The sequence below is a fragment of the Trachurus trachurus genome (assembly GCF_905171665.1).
Source record: "Trachurus trachurus genome assembly, chromosome: 24".
NCBI lineage: Eukaryota > Metazoa > Chordata > Actinopteri > Carangiformes > Carangidae > Trachurus > Trachurus trachurus.
In genome coordinates this window covers 15,252,348-15,272,708 of record NC_139910.1, presented here as the reverse complement: position 1 = coordinate 15,272,708, position 20,361 = coordinate 15,252,348, and the positions used below count along the sequence as shown (strand labels likewise).

The following is a 20,361-nucleotide window of genomic DNA, read 5'->3' as shown; positions in this document are numbered from 1 at the left end:
AGAGCTGTAGTCTTTACAATATCAGAATCAGAAGAAAAAAACACATATGTTCACTCATACTCAGAATGTAGCTCATGTAAACTACTACTTTCTGTATTATCTTGAAAAGAGCTGCTTGTAGCTTTACGCTCAGGAAAACTCATCGAAGTGAGCCCTCCTGTCTTGTAGCGCCCTCCCTGCAGGCACGCGGGATTGCTCTCCTCCGTGGCCCGTGCATGCATTGATTGTTGTTGCCCCCTTCCCTTGTCATCCATAGAAAGTTCTCCTCACTTCCCCCGCTCCTTAATTTTTGTCTTCGTCGTGAGGAACCATGGCAGATTCTCAGGAGGACAAGCTCTACACGGCGGAGTACGCCAAAAGCGGCCGCGCTTCGTGCAAGAAATGCAAAGAAAACATAGCTAAAGGCTCGCTGAGGATGGCCATCATGGTGCAGGTAAACGCAGCGACGAGTGGAGACACTTTATGCGCAGAAAGCTGCCCCCGGTAGCCGCCGTTACTTCCACGGTGCTGCCGCTGAAACCTGTAGTTTATTGTGCGGGTATAGTTTATACCAGTCAGCTAACCGGCTAATATGAATGTGCAGTTCATAGCATGGTTTCCCTTCAGTGGGTTAGGCCCTCGTTAGCATTTAAATGGCTGACATTGTCTATTGAATTTTGTTCACAAAGAGCCACTGAGCCTTTTCTTGACGTCGCATCATCGCAGTAATGCATCCTGCTGTTTACTCAAGTAACTTTTACTCATAAAACCCATCATGCATCTGTTATATTCTACATATCTGCGACTGCAACTTAATGCACAAGCATCAGCAACACAACAGCAACAATACTAGTCTGGAGAGAGAAAAAAACTGCTGCTGCTCCCCTACTGGGAATTAATCAACCAAGAGGCTAATGTCAAAGAAGCTTCTCGAGTCTCCTTATTCATGGCGAGTGGAGCAGCTCCAGGGATTTAATCACTTCACTTCAGTCAGAATGAGTCAGTCTGATTATCAGAAGTCAGCACTGGCACAGGACACTTTCCTCACTTCAATGCTCATTCCAAATTAATGAATGGCCATATTTTAATTAACTATGTTAGTTTATAGATAATGTATATATGTACTCACACAGATATAAATGAATCAAATAAGAAGTTCACATCTGTTAGTTATTAAGTATTCCTCAGTCTTTCCTGTGGTGGGGGCTCAATGCTGTCTATTGTCATACTTACTGCCCAGCCCCCATGGAAGTGCAACTTATCTCATATGACACTGCATTGCAAAAAACAACTTTCAACCATGTCAGATAAATCTGCCACAGAGTTCCTGAAGCTCATCTTAGTGCAAAGTTATTAGTGACAAGAACACGTGATGACTATGAAATTGATTTTTAGTGAACAGAAAACATAACAACACCCTCAAATCACTGGTTTTTACTAAAGATATCTGACTCTCCACAGTCTTCCTCTCATAAGCTGCTACACTATAGAAGTATGGTTTTAATAATTAATTCAGGAGCATCTTTCCTTTTAAATAAGGAGCACTTTGTTTTTGTGTACACATTTTTACACATATCTGTAAGTAAAAAGAGTAAGTAATACATTAATCATACAAAATTTAGGTCTAGGCGGATGTAGTTTTTATCTTGAGTCACCTCTGGTTCACTGTTAACATATTGTATTAATTAATATTGTTTGTTTTGTCGTTGTTTTTTTGCCCTTTAGTCCCCCATGTTTGATGGGAAGGTCCCCCACTGGCACCACTTCTCTTGCTTCTGGCAGCGAGCGGCAGCTCAGTCCACGGCTGACATCGCTGGCTTCTCTGGCCTTCGCTGGGAAGACCAGGAGAAGGTCAAAAAGGCCATTGAAAGTGGTGGAGCTGCAGGAGGTCAGTAAAAAATATTGGTAAAATGATGTAACAACACCACACACAGCCGTGTACACACACTCCTTATTGTCTCAGTGTGTATACATGGAAATTATGTCAGACCTTTGGTGAGGAGCTGACACCGTGTAGCAAGCATAGTTTATAACATTTTACATGCTTACATAGAGACATTATGCACAGTTATTGAATCCTGTTTAGAGAGGTTTGACTGCTGGTCTTTCTTTTTTGTCTTAATTTTTTTTTATTTAGATTGGGGACCACGCATATTAATGGACATTGTACACATATAAATATGCCTGATTATAGCCATGGTCATGGATAATTTCTGTCTGTAGTCCCCAGGCAGTTTGTTGTAATAGTAAAAAAAGACACATGACAAATACCTAGAAGAACCATAGAAGACCAATACAAACAGAATACTGACTTAAAGAAGAACATACACACGCAAGTACAATAAAACAAAACAAAAAAAGTACATACAGTATCAGCAGTGATCATAACAAGAGAAGAAAATAGATTTAAAAAAAACAAACAGTTTAAAGCCTCACACAGTTGCACTAGACCCTACAGCCATTAACCTTGTTGTCCATGACCCAAATTGCACATAACCTCTATTGCAACCTCTAAACTTAAATCATCTTGTGAATATAATATATCCTCAGAAATGTAGAAATATAAAGGTTGTCATTACATAGTGTACATTGGATGACAAAAAAAAACACAATTGCATGGCTTTCTTCCTGTAGGAAAAGGGGACCAGAAGAGTGGAGCTGCAGGGGGAAAATCACTGAATGACTTTGCGGTGGAATATGCCAAGTCCAATCGCAGCACATGCAAAGGCTGTGAGCAGAAAATAGAAAAGGTGACGACAGTTACAACAAAGTTACAACAAATAAAACTCTAAATGACATAAATATTATATTTTTTAAGTGCTATCTCTCTTGAAACTGCTTCGCTAAAGCCTCTGCTCCTCTGGTTTCTCCTCTAGGATCAGATCCGTGTGTCCAAGAAAACTGTGGACCCAGAGAAGCCCCAGCTGGGTCTGATCGACCGCTGGTACCACACAGCTTGTTTCGTGAGCCGCAGGGAGGAGCTGGCCTTCAAACCTGAATACACCGCTGCCCTGCTCAAGGGCTTCAACGCGCTACGAGCTGAAGACAAGGAGGAGCTGAAGAAGAGGCTTCCTGCTGTCAAATCTGAAGGGTGAGATAAAAAACAATGTGGGACTAAAGTCTTCTGAGCAGTTTTTCGTGTTGTGAGGAATGTTGGGCAGTTTATTATTCAGACTTCAGAGCCCGGTCAGGTCTGGTGTGCGTTTTGCACGGCGGTTCCCTCTCTGTCCTCATTCCCACCCCGATTTGAAGCCTCTCTCACTCCTGCTGTCCTGCAGCACAAGAAAATGGCTTTGAATGTGTCCCTGAAAGCCGTCATCGTGTAAGCGTACAGGAACGGGTTGACGGCAGAGTTTGCGTGCGACAGGATGATGGCGGCGAGCAGGAGCTCCAGCGGCACGGGGCAGCGCGGGCACAGCAGCAGGAAGCAGTTGATGACGTGCAGCGGGATCCAGCAGACGGTGAAGAGGAAAAGAACCAGAAAAAGCGAAGTGGCCGTCTTCACCTCGCGCCGCATGCTCTCCCCTCGGCCGCCCTGCTCGGCCGCGATGCGCCTCACCTGCCGCTTGACCATGACAAAGATTTGCGCGTAGATGAGGAACATGATGACCAGCGGCGCCAACACACACGCGAAGAAGTTGAAATACACCATGTAGGTCATGTCCACCACAAAAACAAAGAAGCAGTGGCCGGAATCAGGAGGCGTCTTGTGCCAGCCCATGAGCGGCACGAGCCCGATGAGGAAGGCCAGCAGCCACGTGGCGAGGATGACCAGCAGCGCGTTGCGAGAGGTCATCAGGGCCCGGTACCGAAAGGGCATGAAGATGGCCACGTAGCGCTCGACGGCCACCGCCAGCAGGCTGAAGATGGAGCTCTGGGTGAACATGATGAGAACGCTCAGCATGAGGAGACACAGGTAGAGGCGGTGGCGCGGCAGGCCCACGTCGGTCAGGATGGCGCAGGGGATGGCGATGGCGCCCACGCAGATGTCGGCGACCGCGAGCGACACCAGGAAGTAGTTGGTGACGGTGCGCAGCCGGCGGTTGATGCCCACCGCGACGCAGACGAGTAAATTGCCCACCGTGGAGAGAAAGGCGATGACGAGCTCGGCCGCCATGTACGCCACATTTGGGGAAATGAGCACGTCAGCTGGTGGAGGCGAGGAAGAGGCGGATGAAGAGTTCTGGAGAGGTTGCAGGGAAGAAGAGAGACGGGATGGATTTATCGTTTGTGGGAACGTGTAGAGCATCAACGGTGCACTCGTATTTTCCATAGTTATCCTGAGGAGGGGAAATAAGTTCAAGTTAGAAATCAATCTTCACTGCTTCACACATTTTTTTTTTCCAACTTTTTTTAATTATTTATTTCATTTGATTCGGTTTAAAAATTACCAAGCAGTCCATACAAATCATTATTGAACATACAAACTACAAAATCCCAAGGACAAGGACACAAAATAAAAGGACAAAGGAAAAAGGAGAGAAAACAAGGGAAAGCTTTGAGGGCAGAGGTTGAAGCAATCTTGTACATAAGCGCATGAAATATTTCAAATAAGTAAAATACTCACCAATATTCACTTGTGTGATCCCGGCTGCTCAACAAACTAAGAATTTCATTATCACTCCCTTGACAGCAGGGAAACTGATTAAGTCCACTCGCCCTGACGTTAAAGATCAAAAGAACACTCCTCTCTGAGCAAGATAATATTTTATAGAAATCCCTCTCTCCCTCTTGATGTCACTTGTTGTCAGATAAGGGCTGTTTGTCCTGTTTTTTAGGGCTCTAAAGGATCAGACGGAGACCAAGTGCCGTTCGGTGGTCATTAACTGAAATGCCGGTGTGGGACTGGTCTCATGGGGAGCTAATAGATTTGTCTTGTCAGGGCAGAGTAGATGATATCAGCCCCGACGCCTGGGATTGTGGAGACGTGTTCCAGCTTGCGTTTGTGCGTCCATTAACTGATGGAGGGGCCCTGATGAATTTGCCTAATGAGTGAAGGTGTCAGATTCAGCCTTGTTTGTTCCTCATCTCGGTCGTCCTGTGACCTCATTTAGGAAGTTAATTTGGATGTTTTCTTTTCACCTTCTACTATTTTTTTTTTGGTCCGTGTAGAATAATTAAAAAAAGACGAAACAACAAAAGTTTGGAAGAAAACAATTTTGACCGTCTTTTGTCTGCCCTCGCAGGAAACGTAAATCCGACGAAGTGGACGGCATGTCAAAGAAACAGAAGAAGGAGGAAGAGGATGAGAAGAAGAAACTGGAAGAGCAGCTGAAGGTACATTTTTCTGTCATATTTTGAAATGTAGCCCATATTGTGTAGTGACTGTAATGTTGTTAATGTGTTGCTCTGTTGTGTGGTGTTTGCAATCACAGAACCAAAGCCAGCTGATTTGGGGAATCAAGGACAAGTTGAGGAAATATTGTTCAATCAACGACATGAAGGAGCTGCTGATTGCAAATAGTCAGGAGGTTCCCTCTGGAGAGACAAATGTAAGAGAGGTTTTCTGTGCATCTAAAGCCTCATTGTTTTGTTTTTTTTGGTTTACTACTCATTCCTTTAGTATAACCAACATACAGTTATTGTTATTGTTTATGACAAGTGTTGTTTAATGGACAGGTGGTGGACTGCCTGGCCGACGGCATGTCCTTTGGTGCCCTTGAGGCCTGTAAAGAGTGCAAGGGCCAGCTGGTGTTCAAGGGCGATGCCTATTACTGTACAGGGGACATTTCAGCTTGGACAAAGTGTGTGTTCAAAACGACAACACCTGCACGCAAGGACTGGGTCATCCCAAAGGTAGGTCACCTCATTTCTTGACTCAAGTTCTTTTTCTGGAAACCTTTACCTGCTTAGATCGTTCATCTTGGCCCGTAGGCAGCATACAGGAAATAGGAGCTAATAAAAAAGTAGCAGGATTAATATATATAATATAAGTCTTCGGTTCCAATTATGTTTAACAAATTTCTGCCCTGTCATCTCATTTCAGGAATTCAATGAGGTTCCCTTCCTTAAAAAATTCAAATTCAAGCGACAGGACAGGGTTTACCCCAAGGAGGCTCCCAGCCAAGCCCCGACAGAAGCCAAAGCCAAACCACTGGCGAGTGCATCGAGTGCCCCGACAGAGAGACTGCCAGAGGGAGCACCTTCAGGTGAGAGACAGAACTTAAAGCAGTGTGTTAATATCCTAAAAATATTAAGATAATGATTTCTATATTCTCTCTGTACGCTGAGCTTGTTCTTTGATTCAATTTAGAGAGTGAGTCTGAACTTGAATCTCAAAATGTATTAACTTTCATATATAATAATTACATTTCAGAAAAACTTCAGTGCAGTGGTCATTTAAATACATTAATACAATGGTATCTATATAATAAAGGTTGTGCTCATATGTTATTTGATCCAACAGACAAACCTCTGACTGGTATGAAGCTGCTGGGTGTGGGTAAGCTGACCAAGAACAAGGATGACCTGAAAGCAGCTGTAGAGGAGTTGGGTGGAAAGATCACGAGCACAGCCAGCAAGGCGTCACTCTGCCTCAGCACCAAGAGTGAGTAACGATAAAGGGAGATCAAAAAGTGCCCTCAGGTACATATTTATTCACCTAACATTTCCTATCTATCTTCTAACACATTCTTCACAGAGGAAGTAGAGAAGATGAGTAAGAAAATGGAGGAGGTGAAGGACGCTAACGTGCGCGTGGTCTCGGAGGATTTCCTCACGGACATCAAGTCGTCGGGCAAAGCGCTCCAGGAACTTGTCTCCCTGCACGCCATCTCACCTTGGGGGGCAGAGGTCAAAACTGAGACTCAGGCTCCGTCTGTGGCCTCCAAGTCTGGAACGTTGGAACGAACCACCAAGAGCACAGGGAGAGTGAAGGAGGAGGAAGGTAAATGATGCCCAAAATGATTTGCAATTTTTTTTAAAGAGTTGCCTCAAATAGACTTGTGTTATAGCACAGACCTGTTCTGCTCATTGTGTATATTCATATTTATAAATAATTGCTTGTACAGGTGGTAGCAAAGCCAAAAAGATGAAACTCACAGTCAAAGGAGGAGCTGCTGTGGATCCAGATTCAGGTACTCATGAATAACTTCAATTGAAGAAATGATTTATGTCCTTTTTTATCTTCTGAATGTGAGTGGTGATTTTTTTTTTTTAATGTCTTTTCTGTAGGTCTGGAGAACAGCGCCCATGTACTAGAACAGAGTGGGAAGATGTACAGTGCCACCCTGGGTCTTGTGGACATTGTCAGAGGAACCAACTCCTACTACAAACTGCAGCTGCTAGAGGATGATGTACAGAAAAGGTGATTTCACTTAATTTGGTCACAGGCTATTGAGAGGAACGTTCAGCTCAGAAAGAGAAGCAACAGAAACATGCTGTATCTGAACATAGCCCCCTCCCATTATACTGCTTCAGCTCTGTCCAAAGACTAACTTGAATGTCTCTCACACTGCCTCTCTGATCTGTGTGCAGATACTGGGTGTTCAGGTCATGGGGCAGGGTGGGCACCACCATCGGAGGCAACAAGCTGGACAAGTTTCATGACAAGAACTCGGCCCTGGACAACTTCCTGGGTGTGTACAAGGAGAAGACGGGCAACGAGTGGAGCACCTCCAACTTCACCAAATATCCCAATAAGTTCTACCCACTGGAGATCGACTACGGACAGGTTTGTACAGACACGTGGAATCAGGGAAGCAAATATCCCACAGCAGATGTGTTGCTGTGTCTTACCAGCTTTTATTTGTTGTTACTGGGCAGGATGAGGAGGCAGTGAAGAGGCTGACGGCCTCAGCTGGCACCAAATCCAAGCTGGCCAGACCTGTCCAGGACCTGATCAAGATGATCTTTGATGTAGAGAGCATGAAGAAGGCCATGGTGGAGTTTGAGGTAAGACTTTCAACTGTTTGGAGAATAAACAAAAGTGAGAGAGAAGCCACCTTAGATGGGTTTATCTTGTTTTCCTGTGTTGTTAAAGCTTCATCATTCCTTTATGTGTCCCACATACAGTATTTACATCTTGTGTTTCCTTTCCTGTCTTGCAGATTGACCTCCAGAAGATGCCACTTGGAAAGCTGAGCAAGAGGCAGATCCAGGGTGCCTACGCTCTCCTCACTGAAGTACAGCAGGTCAGTAACAGCTCCTCCTGAAAACACATCCCAGCTGTTACCCTTGTTTTTTTAAATTGTATTTTTTCTTAATTTTTTTTACGTTAATTCAAAAAGATTTGTGAATGATTCTTCTGTGCCAGTCATTGGACCACTTATATCTGTTGAGAGTCTTTTTAAAATAATTTTCATCAAGTTTGCAATTTTTCTTTTTTCCCTCAGGCTGTGTCTGATAGTGTAATAGAGTCACAGATTCTGGATCTCTCCAATCGCTTCTACACCCTGATACCTCACGATTTTGGCATGAAGAAGCCTCCACTGCTCAACAACCTGGACTACATTCAAGTGAGGGCACAGATACTTCATCATACTACACATTTTTCTCTGTCATATCCCCGATAAGCCGGAAATGATAAATACATGTGCATTTATTTCTCCTCTCCAGGCTAAAGTCCAGATGTTGGACAACCTGTTGGATATTGAAGTGGCGTACAGTCTGCTAAGAGGAGGGGCCCAGGATAATGAGAATGATCCCATTGACATCAACTATGAGAAACTCAAAACCAGGATCGAGGTGAGTAGTTTTACCCTCGTGTTTTATTTTTTCATAGTCACGCCAGAAAGAGGTGATGGTGGGAAAGACTCACATATTTGATATGTTCTTTTCACAGGTTGTCGACAAGACCACAAAGGAGGCTGAGATCATTACCCAATATGTCAAGAACACCCATGCCGCCACGCACAACACTTACACACTGGAAGTGCAAGAAGTAAGTCAAACAGTTTTAACGAGACACGAAGCATGAATAACATGCTGTAAGTGTTGAAAGGCACAAATCATCAACTTGTTATCGTCTTTCAGATCTTCAAAATTGTCCGCGAGGGAGAGCGCCAGCGGTACCGTGCATTCGAGGAGCTACACAATCGCCAGCTGCTGTGGCACGGTTCTCGCGCCACCAACTACGCTGGTATCTTGTCTCAGGGTCTTCGTATTGCCCCTCCAGAGGCCCCAGTGGTGCGTGGTTTTTTGATATAAGATGACTTTGTATTTTCCTAAATAATAACAAACCAATACATTCATTTACATTCATAAATAGCTACGTTTTGTGATGTTTCAAGTTGGTTTTGCTTCATTTTTCTCTAGACTGGTTACATGTTCGGCAAAGGTGTGTACTTTGCTGACATGGTGTCCAAGAGTGCAAACTACTGTCACACCTCCCAGTCGGACCCTACAGGCCTCATACTGCTGGCTGAGGTCGCCCTCGGCAACATGTGAGTGACTGTCCTAGTTCTTCAAAAACGGCTGTACTGTATATCAGCCTCTTTGTCTTGTGTGTTTTATTAGACATGTCTTTGGTGTTGATTGTAAATTAATGCGTCTCGCTTTCTTTTACCGCAGGCATGAACTGAAGAAGGCTTCTCACATAACAAAATTACCAAAGGGCAAACACAGTGTTAAAGGTGAGAAACTGGTAACACACACACAATTATGTAATGGTGTGTCATTGTTTAATAATTCAAAACAGGGATGGGGGAATGTGTCTCTACACCACATTTTATTATAAATGGCAGATCGGTGAAATTATAGCACTTACCTTTATTATTTTTAATAATAATGAAAAGAAAGACTTTGGCAAATGTCACTAATGAATGTTACTGTAACTTAACTGTAATGTGTCATTATTTACATGTTTTTTACTGACTAGCTGCTAGTCATGTGTTTAAATTGTACCATTGTGTTGAATGGACATTTGGTAAAAACAAATCTTTTTTTTTTCCAGGTTTGGGTAGAACTGCTCCTGATCCAGGTGCTTCCGTCACCTTAGACGGGGTGCAAGTGCCTCTGGGAAAAGGAGCCAACACCAACATCGACGACACAAGTCTACTGTACAACGAGTATCCTTTAATATTTATCTACTGGTCTGTGATTTTGATAGTAATTTTGCCCCGTGGGCCTAAATTTACCCTGCAGATATTGTTGGGTAAATTGACTCTGATTGATGCTGAAGTTGCAATCATTAATTTAATTTTAAATGTGAATTTAGTCCCGATGTTACTTTTCTTTTTGGGGGCCTAAGCTCATTTTAAGAGCACTGAAAGTTCTTTCCTAACCTCATGATCATGATGTAGACCACTCTGAGGCACCAACATCTTTCTGTAATTAGATAACTAATCTTTTCTGACATCACGTCTTTGTATGGTGCTTGGTGGTAGTGTACTATCTTGAACCAACCAGATTTCCTCAGGTCACTCATAGTTATCAAATGAATGATCTCTAGCCCTAGAATGTCTATTTCTGTTCACTTCTCATGTCTAATTTGTGAAAGTTAAATTTTTTCCCCCAGTGTTGATAAGATTATCTGTATAGTCTCTTTTTTCCTTAACCGCTCCTCCTCCAGGTACATTGTGTATGATATATCACAGATAAACATGAAGTATCTCCTGAAGATCAAGTTCAACTACCAGACGTCCCTGTGGTGAGAGGGGCTGTGTCCGATCCTCCATCTGTGAAAACAAAGACCACTGTTGCCTCCAAACGCCTGGGCTTCATTCTCTGCTACACAAGATGTTTGGCAAAGGAGCGATGCCACACCACGCTTTGCAGCGGTCACTGAAACTCTCCAGTCACTTTATTGCTTCTTCATCAGGTTTAATAGTTGGCAGCCTTCCTTACTATTGCATTAGGTACCTATACCTACTTGTGACTCAAACCTGCAGCTCAGTAGAGTAGTTGATGAACAGTGCATACTATAAAGGTTTTGGTTTAGACATGGACACCAGAAATATTAGTTTTGTCTCATCCTGATTTTGAGAGGGATTTCATTTCTTGATTCTTTGAATACATCTTTAGTTAATAAGGCATAGTGCAGCAATAGTTATGGGTTTTGCGCAACCAGTCCGCAGACATACATAAATACAGTGTTTATGTTTTGCAAAGCTTCCCCAGTAAAATAGTGACTAAGATGAACATTTTGTAGACTTTTTGGTTCAAAGATACTGTACAAGGTTTGACCTGTATATACATGTTTCAGTGTGTTCTGTTCGTCTCTCAAACTGTCTTCCTTGCAAAAAATAAAAAAATATGTAGTTCATGTTTATGCAGAATATTCTGTGAAAGAAACAACTGCCATGGTATGTGGTACACTTTTTCTTATAGTGTTTTTCCTGCTTACCTCAAACAAAATAAAAAACTGAAAGTTACATGATTGTATTTTGATTTTTGTTTGTCGTACTCATAGACTGTAAAAGGTCGTACTGCATTTTAGATTCTCCTTCAATTTTAGATTTGATTTCAGCAGGGAAATTAGTTCTAATCTGTATGGGACAATTTATTTCCTGTTGGTGTTACGCTCTTCTTCAACAGGTCAAAGGTCAGTGTGAGCAAAATATGTAAAAACTATTGGGTTCATGAGGAGGTTGTTGGATCTTAGACTTGGCATTATAAACATTACAAATCCCTCATCTTAGTAGACAGAAAAAGTTAGTAAATATTTAGTTAGTAAAAAGATAGTTTCCCAGGGATGTTCATTTTTTCATGTAAAAACATTTTTACACTGGTTTTCTGGTGCATACAACTTCAAAGTAACAACTTACATCTGTGGGTAATATATCTAACTTAGAATAAAACACTGACCAGGCCTTTTCAACGATAAAGAAAAAATAAATTCGTGTTGCATGAAACAAGGGAGGGCTATTGCTGTGTGTTCATTCAATCCAGATTTTTTTTTTTTATGAAACGGTTTTCTAAGCATTTCCCGTTGCACTTTGTATGAAAAGTAAGCTTTGTGTAAACTAAATGATCGTATGAATTGAACATACACAACGACGTGAATCTCCAACCACGGGATTGATGAATTATGGTGTTTTTTATGTCTCAAATCGCCCTCCAGACTGCGTCCCGACCCAGAATGCATTTTGACAAGGTCTTTGAAAAAGCGGCGCGGCTAATTCAAGATGGCGGAGATGGACCAGCTGTTAGACGAGAGTGAGTAACAACACAAATTCAAGGAGTTTTGCAGTTTAAACACACAACGGCCCCGGGGTGATAAAAATACATATTTGGTTAAAAGCTGCTGCCGTTTTCCAGATAATGAATACCGTAAGTTTTAGGCAGACTTCGTAACGTCAGTTTTTTTAGACGCAAAGACATACCGGTGCGTCCAGGGCAGCTAACGCTTGTTAGCACGAGAGGCTAACCATAGCTAATGTAGGAGTTGAGCAAGTTACTTTAGCCCAACTGGGTAAACAAATAACGTTAGCTTAGCTACGAGCTAACGTCTGCTAACCCCATATCGCACGCAGCAATAACAAAAGGTGCTGCTAAAACGTTACAGTTGGCACAGAGTGTACGCTAGCTACTAGCTATGTGTTTCTCTGATTATAGATTATCGGTCTCCTGTGACACCTTCTTTACATTTAACGGTAGTTAGCGCAGATTAAAGTTGCATGGTAACGCGTTGTGTTTCATTTTGACAAGCTGGTTAAGAGAAACCAGCCAAGTTATCTGGCTAGTTAACACCTGAAATAGTATTTTTTAGTTGAAGTGAACCTAAGTTAACGTGATTGAATATGCTCTCTGGGTCGTAACCAAGTGTAACGTTAGCTCGTTCAGCTCCTTTCTTTGATATGACATGGTCAGCTGATGTTAAAGCCGTGCTTGACAGCTGAATTTGGGGGTAAAGGCCTAACTGACTGCGCTAGCCTTCACTATATCTAACTCCAGGTTAACCCAGCTGGCTGCTGTCAGTATTTAAAGGACTCGTAGACGTCAGTGATTTTCAGACGTTTTCCTTGATAGCAAAAGTAAACGTACATCATTTACTCATATGGACTTAAAAACAAAACCATTAACTTATAATAAGAGAGCACAGCATGATTATATTTTTCCATCATAGTAACATGTTTAGCAAAATATTTGGGCATTATTATCAGTCATCTCAGTGGGGACACTGAACTGACAAAATTAATACAGTAGAGAGTACATATGGTTCTCTTCATTCCTAGTATTTTGTCCTTCTCTGTTCAGATCATTCAGGTTAGTCTAAACAACAGATATGTCTTTCTGTGATGCATTATAGTTTAAAAGCACTGCTGTCTACTAAAATAATCATGACATATAATTATTACTTCTTTACTATTATATTATAGCCTTCAAGTAGACAGGATTTAATGCAGGATTGTTGTAATAGGCTGCATTACTTTTTTTTTTAGCTCTTTGTTCCTCATAAAGATAATATCTGTTTTTTCCCCTAATGCTGTTAATGAATGTGTGAGACTGTAGATTGATATAGCCCAATTTGTCCTCTTCCCCAGGCTCTTCAGCAGAGGCACTTGTCAGTCTAAAAGGTATGTAGGCAATTTCTATATCTATCACTCTCTACATTTGTTCTTGGCACCATCTGTGTAAGTACAATGGGAGCTACTGGAAACTGCAACGTGATTGTCTGTATGCCAGAATGTACTTTTTCAGTGCAGAATGACTCTAATTTTGTCTTGTCTTGACTGAGAGATACATATATCACTTTACTGCTTAACTATCAGGATTCTTAAATCCTTTATTGGATTACACTTCTTTCTGACCCGCTATTAGCTAACACCTATACATCCTGAACATTATACAGTCCTGATGGAAATACAGATGGTGACAAATCAAATACAAAAAACAACTTAAAGTACCTTAGTAAGATGTTTGGCTACCACGTGGTGCCAGAACAGATTCAGTGCATCTTGGCATTGATTCTGCAAGTCTCTGGAATTAAACTGGATCAATGGATTGGCATTCTTCCAAAAGATATTGCCTCATTTGCTGTTTTAATGATTTCAGTGATGATTCAGATAATTTTCAAACTCGTCAAACCATTCAGTGACCACCTGTGTTCTACAGATGAGGGTATGTTGTCATCCTGGCAGAGACCGCTTCCATCTGGACAGAAATGTGTCATCATAGGGTAAAGGTGATCATTCAGAACACCTTTATTATTGGTTGCAGTAACGCGTCCCTTTAAGGGCAAACCATCTCATCAAAATGCCCCCCACCACAGCACAACAGAGTCACCGGATCCTTTCACTGTAGGGGTCATGAACCCAGGCCTGTACCATTCTGTCACCTATTTGTCGAGAATACGGTGAAGGACGACTCATCTGACTGTTGTACTTTTTCGACTTCTGTGTAGACCAGTGCCTGTGTTTTTTTTGCATCACTGAACTTTCAAATGAGAATTAATCTTAGTGATGACATGTTTATGCACTGCAGCCTTACAATAATACCTCCCTATGTAACGAACAGTGGACTGTTGGTGCTGAGACAGTCCAGTTATGTCTCACATTCTGACATTCACACTTGCCTGAGGAAGGTGTGGCCCTCTGTTTTTCTCTTCTTCAGTTTGATACCAAAACAGAATCACATGGGCCTCTTCTGCATTTTTATTCCACATGCCACTGAGCATGACTGGAAGTAAACTACTCTATTGAACCAACCACCTGTCTGCAATTGTGCTATATTTTTTGTCCATATCAGTTTGTCCGTACTGTATATCTGCAAAGAGAAGTGTTGAAAAATTTATTCCAGTTTATTTTTAAGTGCAAATTTTTAGAATCATTTTCTGCTTGTGAATAGTTTTTTGTCTGTCATGAATAAATGTATTGGTTTCCATGCAGAGGGTAGTTTGTCCAACACTCTGAATGAAAAGAACAGCTTCCCAAGAGCTCACAACACCAGAGGAAGACATTCCTCCCTCACAATGGACACGGTAAGGACCACAGTGTTCACAGATTTAAAATTGTGAAGATGCTGCAATAAAGGAGCTTTTGTATGCTGTTCAACGAATTCTAATTTTTTTTACTATTCAGTAAGATGTTAGATACTGTGAGGCACTGAATACATTCATTTTTATTGTCTGAATTTGGATTTAATCTGCAGGATTACATTGAAAAATCTGAAAGAAATAATGTGTCTTTAAAATTGAACACATTCGCAACTTCTGTATTTGTGCCCAGTATGAAAATAGTTTTATTCTTGCAGTATTTTTGGCTCTGTTGATGAACTCCTGTACACATTTATCTTTCCAGCCCACACGGAGCTCAAAAAGGAGCCGTTTGTTTCGGGAGGAGGACGAACAGCCGCAGCAGCGTCTCCCCTCCAGATCCCCACGGAGGAGTCAGAGGGTCACCACCACACCACAGGTAAAGCCTACACACCATGAGAGGTTTTCATAGTGACAAAGCGGTCATCATTTCCTACTTTCCCACTCCTGCTTTGCTTGTGAGCATGGTTTAGGTTAGAACTTGTACATAACATCGCTTCACGGGGCATGTTTTAGTTTTTTACGGGTAAATACAACACTGGAGGTAAACTGGCAGCTGAGTCGACCTGTGCTATAGCATTAAATTTACATCACAGTCATTCAGAAAATTACAACCAATGTGTATCTTATATGGACAAATTTGTCTTTGTCTATCCAACTCACTGTCTTGTTCCATCCCTCTTTTGCAAGATTTTAAAACCTCTGCACTTCCAAAGGCACACTAAAATGTCCTCATTATAATGTTGACAGGTTTGTTTATTACAAGGAGATGGTAGTCAATACCTTCTCTTTACCCTTTATTGTAAAGCAGACAGAGGTCAAGACAGACTGGGTACACTGATACAACCCTTAACATCCTGTGGTCTGTGTTTTACTGAAAGTCATCCACAGATTCGAAAACTGCATATGCACCTGTTGATGGACTGACTTTTGGTTTAATCTTTTTTTCTTTACAGAAGTTTTCAAATGTGGTGACACCAGATAAAAAGGCATCCCAGAAAATAGGTCTGAGATTAAGAAACCTCCTAAAGCTACCCAAAGCTCACAAATGGTGCATCTATGAGTGGTTCTATTCCAACATCGACAGGTAAAGTCTTACTTTCCCCATCAGTAGACAGTTATACAGTCATTTAAACTTTCATATTGTTATAATGGTATAACAACATTCCTTTCTTTCTTTTCTTCCAGACCCCTTTTTGAGGGTGACAATGAGTTCTGCCTGTGTCTCAAGGAGTCTTTTCCCAACTTAAAAACAAGAAAGCTGACGAGAGTTGAGTGGGGAACAATCAGGAGACTGATGGGGAAACCTCGACGGTATGCTGCCAACATTTTCCACACACCGTTTTCACTCAATCTTTTTCCTTCTCTGATTTATGAAGCATTTAAAACTGTTTCCTTTTATATAAGATTGTTCCTTCAAAGACTTACAGCACTGTGTTCTTTCTCATCCAGGTGCTCATCTGCGTTTTTTGCTGAAGAGCGAACAGCACTGAGACAGAAGAGGCAGAAGATGCGCCTGCTGCAGCAAAGAAAACTGTCTGACGTGTCAAACTGCAAAGACCTTCCTGATGAAATCCCCCTGCCTCTCATCATTGGAACCAAAGTCACTGGTAAGATGCTTGAAATGTAGATGCATCAATTCGAGCAGTTACAGTAACAGACATTGCAGACAAATTACCCACAAAAGAATCCAGTTTACGCTTTCAATATTAGCCTGATTTTTGAAGAACAGAAAGATAATTTTATCCCTAAATGGAGCGCAAAATTTGAAGCAAACAGATATTTTTACGGCCAGTGAGTGAAAGGCTGATAAAACTATGGATGTCCATGCAGATCTTTATTATATTACTATAATGCAGGGTTTTTTTTCTCTTCAACAGCTCGACTCCGTGGGGTCCATGATGGGTTGTTCACAGGGCAAATAGATGCAGTGGACACCAGTGCTGCCACCTACCGTGTCACCTTTGACCGCACTGGCCTGGGAACACACACTGTGCCTGACTATGAAGTCCTGGTGAGATTTGGATATTGGCTTGCTAAAATAATAGCTGCTCTTAAGCCACTTCCTAACTAATATGTTTTCATTTTTAAACGCATCACTTTTAGCTACTTTAACGCCCGGTATCCAAACGATTCTTTTTGGCGCCTCCTCTGGAAACAAAGATAAAGACAATCACATTCACTTCCTGATTCGGTCTTATCTATCAGGACATATCCTTCCCTGATTCCTCACACTCCTATCACATGACCGTTTGTAAGCAGCACAACTACTTTTTAACATGAAAATTGTTAGGGTCAATATTACCTGAGTACATGAGGTTATACATGCAACAAATCTTAATGGTCAGCCTTTATATAACTTACAATGCAGCGTGATTGAAAATGAATAAATAAATAAAGTTTTACCATAGCTGTTCTTGAAGGAGTTTCACGATGCATTCTTGTGATGATTGTGTGTTCCAGAGCAACGAGCCCAATGAGACCATGCCCATTTCAGCTTTCGCGCAGAAGCACCGGACAACACGTTACATGCAAAACCTCATGACTCCACCCAGAGCGCCCTACCCGTCCGCTGCCACTCCTGTCCTTATGGTAATATGAATCAATGTCTTATAACACATTTACGTGCTGTCCCATCACTTAATCATATAATTATGACTAGGTATTGTTGTTGTGAATGTTTTTTTTGTTTTGGTTTAAATATGCTTTGTCTGTGGGGAGATTTATAGGACAGACAGCTCAGGTTGTGCCACAAAGTAAAGTCCAAAATGTATTTGATTGATTATGAAGGGCTTAAGTCCACGAATCTTAAAGCAAACCTTGTCCTGTGTTATTTCTGTGAAAGAGCAAATTCATGAAAATAAATTGATAGGACGAGAGCAATCCTTTAGAAGAATGGCATATCTCGGCCTCTGCATTGCTTATGAAGATGAATGACTCCACTGTTGGATTTTTTTTCTTTTTTCTTTTTGGTAACAGGATAGTGACCCTCTTATCAACCAGTCACCATGGAGGAACAAACTGCCCGGTGCTGAGGGGGATACTCTGGGAGGATTTCCTGTCAAGTTCCTGGTCCAAGTGGTAAATGCTGTCAAATGGAAAACCAAAAGGTGACATCCTGAAAATGTTTAACTCTTTGTTCTAACACATTCTGTGTCTCCTTTTTACAAATTAGACGAGACTGTCCAAAATCCTCATGATCAAAAAAGAGCATATCAAGCACTTGAAAGAAATGAACACAGAGGCAGAGAAACTGGTACAGTCGCAATTTATTTTTAATTTCCCTCAATACATAATAATGTTTTGACATTCATGCTTGAAGCTCATCCAACTCATGTTTGTGCTTGATGTTCAGAAGTCGTATTCGATGCCCATTGACCTGGACTTCCAGAAGCGATATGCAACCACAGTGCTCGAACTAGAGCAGCTCAATAAGGATCTCAACAAAGTGCTGCATGAAGTTCAGCAGTTTTGCTGTGAGGTAAGTCGGTGGAAACGCATCAATCCCATCACCCACTGATGCAACATACAGGAAACTTTCATGCACTGTTCCATCTCAACCTATGACTAACACAACGTTATGTACTTGTCTAGCTGGCCCCGGATCAGGGCATGGTTCCAGCTGACCATCCCACAGAGCTGCGGCGGCGCTGTGAAGAAGAGGCCCAGCAGATGGTGCAACTGAGCAGCTCCATGAAGGACGGGCAGCAGAGTGTGGCCAACCCCGGCCTCACACACCTTATCTCCCGCCTCACTGCTCTCCTCCTACAGATCAAGGTAGAGGATACATCAACATCAACACTGCTGCCGTCTGCTTTCAAGTGACGTAACAAACATCAGGATGACATTGGACAATTCTCACTGCTTTAAGTTTGAATTGCATTTATTCCTAGATGAAATCATCTTTTTGGTGAATGAAACTCTGAGCATCTTCGTCAAAACTTGAAAAATCTTCTTTATTACACAGTGACACTTTGATGACATGTTCTTTATCTATTATTTTTGGCTTGTTTCAGTGTCTGGCAGATGGAGGGGACCTGAATTCGTTTGAGTTCAAATCTCTAACAGACTCCCTTAATGATATTAAGGCATCAATCGATCCCTCCAACCTCAGGTAAATGAATGTACTGCTGCATTTCCATTAAACTGCCGTACAGTCAAATGGACAGAATGAGCCATGGTTTTGTGTGTGTTGAAATTGAATACATAATGCATAAGTCATGAGCATTTTCTATGGAAGTCTCTTATATTGTCTCTTTTGTCTCCAGTTGCTTCCAGAATAATGTTGAGATCCACGTGGCACACATCCAGAGTGGCCTTAGTCAGCTGGGCAATCTGCATGCGTTTGCTGCCAACAACACCAATGCAGTCTGAGGACCTGCATCATCCTCACCACACACAGGTGCATGCACACACGCAAGTGTGTGGTCCATTAATTCTGTCTTTTGAGATGGTGCTTTCACCTGAACTGTCGATAGACTGAACAAAAGCCTGCATGGATGTGGTGGACCACCTCTACACAAGCTTTGAATTTGGATGTCCCGGTGAAACGACTCAGCCCAAGCTCCTGATGCGTTGGCAAGGGAGGGAGGATGTCACGAGTATTTTACCCACCCATTTTATTGTATGGAAATGTTTGTGCGCCCAATTGAACACAAATCGGAAAGAGTCTTTCAATATCTATTGCCACAAATTCACTTCTCCAAACTTTCAATGGTTATTTATTGGTTCATTGTGCCAAACATCGATTCTTAGAGTTTTTATAGTCCATATTTATTTATTTTTGAGTAGGTGTGTATGGTTATGAAACAATATTTTGCTATCTCTCTGAAGTTTCCTCCTGTAAGTGTTGGGTTCTGTTGCTCCGCTGATGGGAAGCACAGGGGAGGCTAAAGAAATGTTTTATAAAATTGTTTATTGTAGATAATTGTACAATATCTCTGATTATTAGGACTATCCTTGACATTTCTGCAATGTATTCAGAAATGACTTTTGTAATTTTGTGTGCACTGAAAAGAGATTTTGGTATTTTTATAAAGGAGACACTCTGGGGTTTTGATGCCTTTTACTCCCTAAAATGATCTTTGCATTTTCACATTTGGCATGGCTGTTGCTCCACCCCCCCACCCCCTCCCCACCCTCCACACACTAAAGCCTGCATCACTGATGTAACCCTGAAAACTCAAGTCAGCAGTTTTTCCTAGAGAATCTCCTTTTTCAGTTTTGTAAAGTTGTATATGAGAGTGCCTCAGGGCAGTTGTATATAAATGTTTCCGTCTTTTTTATATTAAACATAATATTGCAAAGCAGTATATGGTTTTCCACATTTTGGTCTTTATTAACAACAGAAACAAATCAATATTTCTTTTTACAATGAACAGTTTTATTACTATTTTACAATAAATACAATTTTTCCTTTTTATGCAGACGAACAACTGTATATCACTTCTTATGATACATGCAGTTTT

General features: G+C 41.7%; 3 protein-coding genes across 3 annotated transcripts; 2 read left to right on the top strand and 1 right to left on the bottom strand.

The window, feature by feature from the left end:
• Positions 1-198: 198 nt before the first annotated feature.
• On the top strand, positions 199-11,274 carry parp1 (poly (ADP-ribose) polymerase 1). The gene is made up of 23 exons (XM_084000348.1): positions 199-433; positions 1,705-1,867; positions 2,614-2,729; positions 2,856-3,070; positions 5,166-5,256; positions 5,355-5,471; positions 5,599-5,775; positions 5,966-6,128; positions 6,386-6,526; positions 6,620-6,865; positions 6,990-7,055; positions 7,153-7,285; positions 7,456-7,651; positions 7,744-7,872; positions 8,028-8,111; positions 8,313-8,435; positions 8,536-8,664; positions 8,762-8,860; positions 8,953-9,105; positions 9,235-9,362; positions 9,490-9,551; positions 9,872-9,986; positions 10,490-11,274. Exons 1-23 carry the CDS (start codon positions 311-313, stop codon positions 10,569-10,571), a joined length of 3,051 nt encoding a protein of 1,016 aa, XP_083856474.1. The 5' UTR covers positions 199-310; the 3' UTR covers positions 10,572-11,274.
• adorb1a (adenosine receptor B1a) lies at positions 3,167-4,252 on the bottom strand (the record flags this gene model as incomplete). The annotated part of the gene is made up of 1 exon (XM_084000117.1): positions 3,167-4,252. The coding sequence occupies one exon, from the start codon at positions 4,250-4,252 to the stop codon at positions 3,167-3,169; it is 1,086 nt and encodes a 361-aa protein (XP_083856243.1).
• Positions 11,275-12,014: 740 nt separating the features above from the next.
• lin9 (lin-9 DREAM MuvB core complex component) lies at positions 12,015-20,160 on the top strand. Its single transcript, XM_084000654.1, has 15 exons — positions 12,015-12,075; positions 13,404-13,436; positions 14,748-14,839; positions 15,159-15,272; positions 15,850-15,980; positions 16,082-16,207; positions 16,346-16,503; positions 16,774-16,907; positions 17,357-17,485; positions 17,873-17,974; positions 18,069-18,149; positions 18,249-18,374; positions 18,488-18,670; positions 18,910-19,007; positions 19,162-20,160. The coding sequence occupies exons 1-15, from the start codon at positions 12,045-12,047 to the stop codon at positions 19,265-19,267; spliced, it is 1,644 nt and encodes a 547-aa protein (XP_083856780.1). The 5' UTR covers positions 12,015-12,044; the 3' UTR covers positions 19,268-20,160.
• Positions 20,161-20,361: the final 201 nt, after the last annotated feature.

What these genes read in the sequence shown, in the direction of transcription:
- parp1 (XM_084000348.1), top strand. Translation starts at nt 311, where the DNA reads ATGGCAGATTCTCAGGAGGACAAGCTCTACACGGCGGAGTACGCCAAA. An exon ending in CCTGCTGTCAAATCTGAAGG is followed by an intron (nt 3,071 to 5,165) that starts GTGAGATAAAAA and finishes CTGCCCTCGCAG; the next exon opens with GAAACGTAAATCCGACGAAG. An exon ending in AGGACTGGGTCATCCCAAAG is followed by an intron (nt 5,776 to 5,965) that starts GTAGGTCACCTC and finishes ATCTCATTTCAG; the next exon opens with GAATTCAATGAGGTTCCCTT.
- lin9 (XM_084000654.1), top strand. Translation starts at nt 12,045, where the DNA reads ATGGCGGAGATGGACCAGCTGTTAGACGAGA. An exon ending in CTGCCACTCCTGTCCTTATG is followed by an intron (nt 17,486 to 17,872) that starts GTAATATGAATC and finishes TTTTGGTAACAG; the next exon opens with GATAGTGACCCTCTTATCAA. An exon ending in CTCTCCTCCTACAGATCAAG is followed by an intron (nt 18,671 to 18,909) that starts GTAGAGGATACA and finishes GGCTTGTTTCAG; the next exon opens with TGTCTGGCAGATGGAGGGGA.